The 10,873-nt window shown below is 36.5% G+C and overlaps 1 protein-coding gene across 2 annotated transcripts in view; it reads right to left on the bottom strand.

Moving 5' to 3' along the window:
• The window catches only part of LOC149792448 (uncharacterized), a 124,534-nt gene that overhangs the window by 85,007 nt on the left and 28,654 nt on the right, over positions 1-10,873 (bottom strand). For both annotated transcript variants that reach the window (XM_089971028.1, XM_089971029.1), the window contains exon 7: positions 8,481-9,146. In XM_089971028.1, coding sequence (XP_089827154.1) covers positions 8,481-9,146 — 666 coding nt within the window. The remainder of the gene's footprint in view (positions 1-8,480; positions 9,147-10,873) is intronic.

Below are 10,873 nucleotides of genomic sequence, written 5' to 3'. Positions count from 1 at the left end.
TTGCCAGTAGATTCTCATGGGTCGGTGGTTCTTCCTGGGGGTTTCCTGGGTTCTTCCTCCACCATTAATACTGGCCGCCATGCATAGCCTATCGTGTGCTGAAAAATGGCGTTAAACCCCACAACAACACACAAACGAACATCATGGTATTTCCATCTCATGGGTTGGGGGTCAGCACAATCTATGCAGATGCATCTTACCATGATTGTGCAGTGGCAGGCAACATGCTCTTTTGGAAGTCCACCTTACTATAACTAGAAGTATGTCAAGCAAGTCATCGGACAAAACTGGTTCATGTTCATCCTTCAAATAAGTAAAAATGATGTGTGATTTTGATTTTTAACATAGCTTTAACAATTTCTCAGTCATATCGTTATGATGTCTGCAATGTGGCAATTTATAGTGATGTCTAGCACTGGGGCATCATGCCGCAGATATGTAGCATGATGTTCCACCCAGTCACATTATCCTGACACAAGGCCGACCAGTCGTAACACTAGCCTCTTAATGCTGAACGCCAAGCGAGGCAGCTGTTAGTACCATTTTTGTAAGCCTCTGGTATGACTCAGCTGGGGATCGAACCCATGCTGTCCTGCATCCGAGGTGCACGCTCTAACCACTAAGCCACCGGACCAGTAATAAGTAAAAGTTTCTCTGGTGAGTGACTAGACAGAGGCTGCAAATGCATCCTTGTTGATGTTCATCTTACAAAAAGTAATGTATGTGATAGGACACTGGCAGGCAACACATTTGTGACATTCACCTTCTAATAAGAACAGGTCAGGTTAGAGTCCAAGGCAGGAATAACACAGTGTGACATTGGAAAGTATTGTATATTTATGATTCCAAGTTCTGCAGGTAAATAAACATTAACTGGGCTATTTATCTGTGGATAGGAAGCTTTACTTCCTGAAAATTATCAAACCGTTTGTCTGTATGCATGTACCTGAGATTAACACTGATGCTGAATGTGTCGGTGTGTGCAAAGACATGAAAAGAGCTATACATATATTTATTTGCTGTCAGGTCCCTCGGCCAAAAACTGTACACCACTCCCTTGGTAACTCGCACCCTGATAACTCGCAAACCCGCTTATAATGTGGGGTCAGGCATGGATCCCATTTTTTAAACCAGAACATACCAAACATCTGATCCCTATTTGTTGAACTTTAAGAAAATCGCAATCCAAACTGGTAATGGAAACTTTGATATATTGCTCATTTTATCGTTTATGCCTTTATCTTTTGGAAAAGAAAACAAAATGTTGTCCACAGGCTTTTGTTAATGTGCTATTACACCTGTAAGCAATGCAAAACAGCACTGTCTTTTACTCTGACAACCCCCATTTTGGATGCTGGAGTTGCTATTACGACGTCACATCACTAAAATAACCGAATAGGCGCAGACATTTTGCATACGGGGTCACGGAAATTCATCTCCTAGAAGATATGCCAATATTTAAATATTGGCATTAGAGTCGCAGGTGATACTTCAGAATACGGTTTTCTTCTAAAGTGCTTTTATTATTATTCTATATTTTTATTGGTTTCTGATTTTCTTTAAGTGTAATCATCATAATTGCAACATCCTCTTATAATTATTGGATTAGCGGAAGCATTAGTTGTATTGTTGCACTAAATAAAAAGTAGGCCTCCTTTTCTATCATCACGTTAATTATGTTTTTTGAATCAAATAAAGGAGATGGAATAAAACAAATAATTAAAAATCATACAAATCCTACATGCTCCAGTCGTATGTCAGGTAACTCATTTAAGTTCATCAATCAAACACTTATAAATGTTATTGTCTACGTAATCTAATTAAACTAACTTAAATTAATCATAACTGATTAAACATAGCAAGGAAACCAAGCCAAATGTGTACTTCATAAAATAATGAGGTATGTTTCACAGATACGGACCACTGTGGGGAAAACGAGTTTCAGAGAGTTTCTGAAATCGCACATAGAGATATCTTCAAGGATGATAAGAAGTTTCAAAATTACATGGAATGCGAAATCACAGATTAAATATTTTACTAACTGAACAAATAAAAATTTGAGAGGTTTGATGTACACAATTGTCTCAAGAAAGTTTTTTTGGGTTGATAAAAAGGAATCTTGTTAGGTAGTCTGGTTTCGTACTTTGTAGACTCATTGTTTCGCAAAATACTCTAAAAACCACTCTGGGAACCAGACTAGTCAACAACACAAAAAGCCATGTTTTCGCATATCCATGTTGGTTGTTGAAATCAATTTTGGAATCATATTATCGACCATTCAGATGTTGGACATTTTGAAAATATAATTTATACAGAATAACGAACAACTTTATCAGAAAAAGCTCTTTAATGACAATTATTCTCGACATGATTATAAAATGATTATAAAATGAAGATCCAGTCATTAAAACAGCACAGTCCCCCTCTGCCAATCCCATGGTTCTCTGAGTATCTAGCAGATTTTTTTGAGGTCCCTCAGTAACTCATGCCCTCGCTTATGTTTTTGGACCCTGATCTGCACGAGTTATCGAGGGAGACATGTACTTGACTACACATCTTGCTTGAAAAGTTCTAATCAAAAATATTCTGACCAATCAAAAGCCTGCATTTTGCACATTTCCAGTACTATTTCCAGGTCTGAATTAATATTTATTAACCCTTTACCTCATAAAGCCAAGTTACCCAGTGCAGTGTACTATAAATAGAACACCTGTTACCTATTCGACTCCATACACATAGGCCTACCTGTTAACTATTAACCATTTTACATTTTTGGTACACATCTATTCTGTATAGAAAAATTTTAAGAGTAAAGTCCGATTGTTATAGCTGTGTAATTATTTTTCAAGGAAGAATTTTTTATGTGCTTTAAAATCTTGAGAGAACTAGTTCACCATCAAGTTAGTGAAGCCATGTGACCAACCATAGCTGCCATTACTCATACTCGAACTTTTCAAGATTTTTGTCCATGTCTACATCACTGAATCATCTGAATTTGATAGTGTATAAAAACTAATTGCTGCCTACATCAATATCAGAGCCTTTACCTAAGTTACTGAAGCTTTCATAGTTGTGATTCTAATCGTGAAAACTTCATAAGTATTGAATGAAATCTGCGACCTCCATTTTGGAGAGTGGAGAATATGACCAGTTACTTTAAATAGCAGATTTCAACCAGAGCATAAACAGTGACCACGTGATCTGACATAATGGTCATTCACAGAAATTAATGTAGTATCTAATAGGGGGTTGTCCCCAAAGGCGACTTTATGAAAACCCGCTTAAAATGGCTGATGTTCACAGCAGGTGTCAAAAGGTGCTTCCACGCGAACGGAGTAGAGGCATCAAAAGGCGCTTCAATACGAATAGAGTAGAAGCGTCCAAAGGTGCTTGCATGAGGTAAAGGGTTAATTGAAATATAAAGTAAATTTTTATTATGCAGGGACCAGAACAGCCTGTCCCACAAAAGGGTATCATGGAAGCCCAATCCACCCGTCAACCAAATGGAGTCTCCGAGTGTCTTGATTCACCTACCCCCCTACCCCCCCATTAGGGTTACAAAGGGAAAAACCATTTGTCACCTAAATGGAGTAAAAACCATACTTCTATACCATTGTTAATGATGGAAAAATTATTGTCACAAACAGATTATGTTAAATAAGTATACACTAAATTATTGTCACAAACAGATTATGTTAAATAAGTATACACTAAATTATTGTCACAAACAGATTATGTTAAATAAGTATACACTAAATTATTGTCACAAACAGATTATGTTAAATAAGTATACACTAAATTATTGTCACAAACAGATTATGTTAAATAAGTATACACCAAATTATTGTCACAAACAGATTATGTTAAATAAGTATACACTATCTTTTCTTAAGGCTTTATTTAATATTTAAAATTGTCGTGCTATTTTGGGGTAATGTGACATCTGAAAACCAATTTTTGTGGAATGTTTCTTCTATAAAATTCTTCTGTAAAAACAACCCCAAAGATGTCCAACTATGAATCTAAGGAAGTAATTATGAGAAATTGTAATATCAGAATACAAACATCAAGTCTCAAAAGTCTCTGAGCTGAAACCAAAGAATATAACCTGAAAACATTGCTACCTAAACACAGTGTAATATCATTTATTTTCATGGTTTTGTAAGAAGAAAAGAGGTTTAATGCCATTTTTGCGCGCAAGATAGTATATACAAGGCAGTCAGTATACCTGGTGGAGGAAGAACCAGAGGAACCCCTGGTAAGAACCATTAACCAGTAGGAAGCTACTGGAAAGCTTATTCACAAACCCACCAAAGCAGTCAGAGGTGAGATGGCAGTAACCGGTAAAGGCAATTGCTTTAGACCACTCGGCCACACAAAGGAAAACTGAAGTTATATTTCCCTACATGGTTCGCTAAACAGCTCATGAAGAAATGTTTAAATACAGCTGACACAAATATGTGAAGGATCAGATCTAATTATCTGTGGTTTTAAAACATTAACCCCTAGCGACGACTTTAAGGAGCAGGAGGCAGTAGCCTACTGCTGAGCTCTATAGCGTCATGGTCATGCATGATACACTGAAGTGGGTGGTATTATAGAAAGGTAGACAGATGTAGCTCTACAATGATACCAAATAATCTGGAATATCTAGTTGCACTACAAAATACTGATAGAAAAACCTCATTTTCTGGACCTGAATTTTTTTTTACGCAAAATTTCGCCTGTGGTCGGAATCTGAATTTGTGTCCGGATTTTAGACTTTTTGGTCTCAGATCTAAGGCAAACTGGTATGAACTGCAAACAGACAGATGAGCCTTTGCAAAAAGTAAGATAAGATAAGCATTTGGAATAAAGAGTGGTCTCCATACAAAAATAATGGCTCCATTTAGCAAAAAATAAAAATAAAAAATAAAATAAAAAATAACATTTTTTTTACCCTTCTACTCATGCGCGAGTCAAATAGCCAACGAAAAACGATGTTTCTAACACAACTAGGCAGTATGTTATTGAAAGATGACCGGGGATTTGGTGTTTTCGAGTATATTCAGAAATAGCTTTCAATATATATTTCCTACTCAATTTTCAGGCAAAAATGACAAAAAGCTCCAGAGGTTAATGTGTTAAGTATGCTGGACTTATTTAATTCAACAATTTCAGGATTATTTACCAGACAAACATTTGTGTGTACCAGCAGACTCGAATGACACTGTTTTTCAGTGGTTTTCTTCGAAACTCTGAAGTGTGAGCTTCAGTATTCTGCTGTAATTAGTGCATGTACAAAGTGTAGTAATTAGTGTATGTACAAAGTGTTGTAATTAGTGTATGTACCAAGTGTTGTAATTAGTGTATGTACCAAGTGTTGTAATTAGTGTATGTACTAAGTGTTTTAAGTACAAAGTGTTGTAATTAGTGTATGTACAAAGTGTTGTAATTAGTGTATGTACCAAGTGTTGTAATTAATGTACAAAGTGTTGTAATTAGTGTATGTACCAAGTGTTGTAATAAGTGTATGTACAAAGTTTTGTAATTAGCGTATGTACAAAGTTGTAATTAGTGCATGTACAAAGTTGTAATTAGTGTATGTACAAAGTTGTAATTAGTGTATGTACAAAGTACTGTAATTAGTGTATGTACAAAGTGCTGTAATTGGTGTATATACAAAGTGTTGTAATTAGTGTATGTACAAAGTGATGTAATTAGTGTATGTACAAAGTGCTGTAATTAGTGTATGTACCAAGTGTTGTAATTAGTGTATGTACCAAGTGTTGTAATTAGTGTATGTACCAAGTGTTGTAATTAGTGTATGTACAAAGTGTTGTAATTAGTGCATGTACAAAGTGCTGTAATTAGTGTATGTACAAAGTGATGTAATTAGTGTATGTACAAAGTCCTGTAATTAGTGTATGTACAAAGTGCTGTAATTAGTGTATGTACCAACTGTTGTAATAAGTGTATGTACAAAGTTTTGTAATTAGCGTATGTACAAAGTTGTAATTAGTGCATGTACAAAGTTGTAATTAGTGTATGTAAAAAGTTTTGTAACTAGTGTATGTACAAAGTGCTGTAATTAGTGTATGTACCAAGTGTTGTAATTAGTGTATGTACAAAGTGTTGTAATTAGTGCATGTACAAAGTGATGTAATTAGTGTATGTACAAAGTGATGTAATTAGTGTATGTACAAGGTCCTGTAATTAGTGTATGTACAAAGTCCTGTAATTAGTGTATGTACCAAGTGTTGCAATTTGTGTATGTACAAAGTGTTGTAATTAGTGTATGTACAAAGTGCTATAATTAGTGTATGTACAAAGTGTTGTAATTAGTGTATGTACAAAGTGATGTAATTAGTGTATGTACAAAGTGCTGTAATTAGTGTATGTACCAAGTGTTGTAATTAGTGTATGTACCAAGTGTTGTAATTAGTGTATGTACCAAGTGTTGTAATTAGTGTATGTACCAAGTGTTGTAATTAGTGTATGTACAAAGTGTTGTAATTAGTGCATGTACAAAGTGCTGTAATTAGTGTATGTACAAAGTGATGTAATTAGTGTATGTACAAAGTCCTGTAATTAGTGTATGTACAAAGTGCTGTAATTAGTGTATGTACCAACTGTTGTAATAAGTGTATGTACAAAGTTTTGTAATTAGCGTATGTACAAAGTTGTAATTAGTGCATGTACAAAGTTGTAATTAGTGTATGTAAAAAGTTTTGTAACTAGTGTATGTACAAAGTGCTGTAATTAGTGTATGTACCAAGTGTTGTAATTAGTGTATGTACAAAGTGTTGTAATTAGTGCATGTACAAAGTGCTGTAATTAGTGTATGTACAAAGTGATGTAATTAGTGTATGTACAAAGTCCTGTAATTAGTGTATGTACAAAGTCCTGTAATTAGTGTATGTACCAAGTGTTGCAATTTGTGTATGTACAAAGTGTTGTAATTAGTGTATGTACAAAGTGCTATAATTAGTGTATGTACAAAGTGTTGTAATTAGTGTATGTACAAAGTGCTGTAATTAGTGTATGTACCAAGTGTTGTAATTAGTGTATGTACAAAGTGTTGTAATTAGTGTATGTACCAAGTGTTGTAATTAGTGTGTGTACCAAGTGTTGTAATTAGTGTATGTACAAAGTCCTGTAATTTGTGTATGTACAAAGTGCTGTAATTAGTGTATGTACAAAGTGCTGTAATTAGTGTATGTACCAAGTGTTGTAATTAGTGTATGTACAAAGTGTTGTAATTAGTGTATGTACAAAGTGCTGTAATTAGTGTATGTACAAAGTGCTGTAATTAGTGTATGTACAAAGTGTTGTAATTAGTGTATGTACAAAGTGCTGTACAAAGTGCTGTAATTAGTGTATGTACAAAGTGCTGTAATTAGTGTATGTACAAAGTGCTGTAATTAGTGTATGTACAAAGTGTTCTAATTAGTATATGTACAAAGAACACTTCCACTTATTAATTTCTTTTGGTCTTCAATTATCAATGTTTGTAAAAGATCATCAGTTTATTGCTGAACAACCGGGTCAAGTAAACATGACTTCTGGGACACAACATCCTACTCTTTAAACTCTGTTCAGACTAATACTTGCATCCTTTCAGTTTCATAACCCTTCCTTGAATAGAGTCAAAAAAATATATTTAACTGCCAAAATCAGTTACTCTCAGCAAGAAAGGAAATACAGGACATGGTGACATATTTCAAGTTCATGTGAACTTCTCTGAGAAACATTTTAGACTGAGAATAGTCGGAGTCCTTCCACCTACACTGCAGTGTTATTCATAAGATGCTGCATTCATGACATCTGTCTGGAATGATCATGTACTTCAAGATTCAAAAACAAAGACCAGAAGAAACTGAAAACTCAAAAATAGTTCAGTTATGCCATCTATTAATAAAAACACACTTTATTTCTGCTTCTGAAACTGGAGTTTGGCAACTTCATTGACCTAAATAATGTTTGTGAACAGAAGCACCAAATACACCTTTGATTTCAATGGCATGAGTTAATATACTGCTTGGAGTTAATATTTAATAAACTCTGAAAAGTATGTCACAGTAACCTAGTTTTGTTCTGTAGTATACATTCATGCCAAAATGCAGCCAAATTGCATTTCTGGTGGCAATAAGTGGTAATTCGAGGAAGAAGTAACTGGAATTAGAGCCATGTCAAACAAAAATGAATGAACCCATGAAATATAAGTTACAGCAACCATATTTTTTGATCAGTGATGTACTTACATCCCAAGATATACCCACAATGCAAGTTTGATCTCAGTATGATATAGTTACAACCAAACAGGAAGGACAGGTGTGGAGATTTACATTTCTTTATATTATCTGTTTAATTTGTACATTTGCATTAATTATCTTCAATAAGAATGTAAGGTTTTCGAAAAAGTGAATACCATGTACTTTTACTGGTAAACAACATATTAATTTCCATCCATAAAGAGACAAAAATTGTGGTAACAGTACCTCAGATTCTTTCTTGAACTCATCTATGTGCTCAGCTTTTTGGACAAGTGACTGTGATCTCTGTACTTTCTCTGCCTTTCTAGTATCCTCTATATTTTCAAGCAAATACCACCAATCTTTCACTGGCAATGTATTTGTTGTCTGGCTGTCTTGGACTCTAGGTTCAGCTGCCATCTGCTGGCTAGTAATCATATGAGGACTACTGGACTGAGCACTGCACTCACTGTGTCTGTGTCTTGGACTGACCATTATCTCAGGAGAAAACTGACCCTTAGAACCCATACTATATACTGCCTGAACTGAATCCACTGGACTTGAGTATGTCTTTGGGCTTTTACCAAATACTGGACCAGCTTCTCTCATGTCAGTATATTCATGCATTTTTCGCTTTAATGGTGTCCTTATTGTATTTACCAAAGAAGGTCCTTTACTGGACGCCATCACCCTATCATTAGTCATGTCCATCTTGTAACTGTCTATGTTGATAGCACCAAAGCCTCCACGAACAGGTGAGACACTGACCTTAAATGGTGACATATGGACAGGTCGATGAATATCATATACAGCAGGCATCGGTCCCTGTGTCTCAGATTGAAACAGGAGAGCTGGGACACTGTCCAGAATCTGTTCCATTTGAATTTGTTCTACCCAAGACTCTGCAGACACCTGCAAAGTGTTCAAAAATATAAGATCTTACAACCAGATTTGTACAAATGACTAAACTAAAACAAAAACAAATATTTTCAAATACAATTAATAATCAGCCACTATTTTCAGATAAGTGATAATCTGAAAAAAAAAGCATTTAACTCATAAAAAACAGACTGTGTTGTGTGAGTTTGTTTATGCTTCTATATTAAATTTTGATGACGGTATACTGAAATAGGATAACCAAGCTGAATGTATTACAATTGCATCTCCAAATCTATCAGTAAAAACAGTCATTTGCCTGAACTATTGGAATAATGTTAATAACAATAACAAGAGACCCATGTGGTCCTGATATTGCTCACCTGGAATACTGAAATACAACAGCTAGGTCTGAATGCAATAAACATGCTTCTGCAAATGTACCAGTAAGCTCAGTCGGTCATCTGTCAGAACTTTTTTTTAACAATATGTACAGATGACACTTGTAATGAAACTTGTTTAAGCTCTTGCAAATACCTTCCAATACACACTCTTGCAAATACTTTCCAATACACAGAGTTCCCACAAGCAAAATTTCCCAACTTCTCCCTGACCAATGGCAAAGTTCCCCTGTCTCTACATTTCCTTTCAAATGCCTGACAAAACATTTCATGCCAAACACAACCATACACATATCATATTATTCAATAAAAGAAAGAAACTCATGGCAATCAAAGTTGATCTCTACCTCCACTACAGTCAATCCCATACAACCTTTTATTTAACTTATTTAAAATTGCTGGGTTTCAAGGGTTGTCATCGCCGGGGGCGGTTGTGGGAGATAAGTACCCACTTCCCTTGGAAATCTCCCAATGGCTTGCATCTGATAGAGCCTCTGACAACCAAATCCAGCTCCAGGCCTTCACGAGTGGCGGAACCTGTTTAAACTGACTGGAGAAGGGATGACAGGCGAGCTTCTGGCGCCTTAAAACCAGATGCTTCGGGCAGATGGGGCTCGTTAACCTTGGGTGGTCACCCATCTAGGAGAAGGTAAACTCCGATTTCAAACCTTCGCTGCCTTGCGACTATACCCTCTTAGGGGAAAGGCTAATGGAGTAAACCCCAACAGAAAATCCGGAGTCAGAGTCCCTAAGGCGACTTGGCACTGATTTCAGTGTCATCTCTGCAACTCCTGTGACACAGCTGGTTCCATGACGTATTGGATTGTCCTTTCCCTTGGATCCATCAGCTGCGTGGAGATGGGGGATCAGCTGCATGGGCAACAGTTGATTCTCCATATCACCCTGCCCAGGCTTGCGCCTGGAGAGGACACTCCAGCTTCGCTCCATAGCATCGACACAACACGGGAAGCAGCAGTTTACCGGTTATAAGTCACCGCTCGATTGGCGTAGAGCCAGACGCCAGAGGTTGCTTCTGACGGTGGGAGAGACCAACATGTTTCACTGGACAGCTACCGCCCGCCTCAAACTGGGCAGCCCCCAGCCAATAAGGTGCTGTCCCGCCACAGTTCACCTGCCTTGCTGGGTGCGTAAGGCTTAAGGTACGCGAGTACCTGTCAAGCGGACTGCATCTACTGCACCAAGAAATAACAAAATAAAATAAAAAAGAAGACTTCAATCCTCAAGCTAGGTACCTGGAATGTCCGGACCATGCTGACTGGGCTTTCAGATGATCTCCAGACAATCAGTGATGTTCGTAAGACTTCAGTCATCAACGACGAACTTGCAAGGCTCCAGGTCGAC

The sequence above is a fragment of the Sinohyriopsis cumingii genome, chromosome 9, assembly GCF_028554795.1.
Source record: "Sinohyriopsis cumingii isolate HCF-2022 chromosome 9, ASM2855479v2, whole genome shotgun sequence".
Classification (NCBI taxonomy): domain Eukaryota; kingdom Metazoa; phylum Mollusca; class Bivalvia; order Unionida; family Unionidae; genus Sinohyriopsis; species Sinohyriopsis cumingii.
Note: the sequence above shows the minus strand (reverse complement) of the source record. Positions and strands in the feature narration are given on the sequence as shown.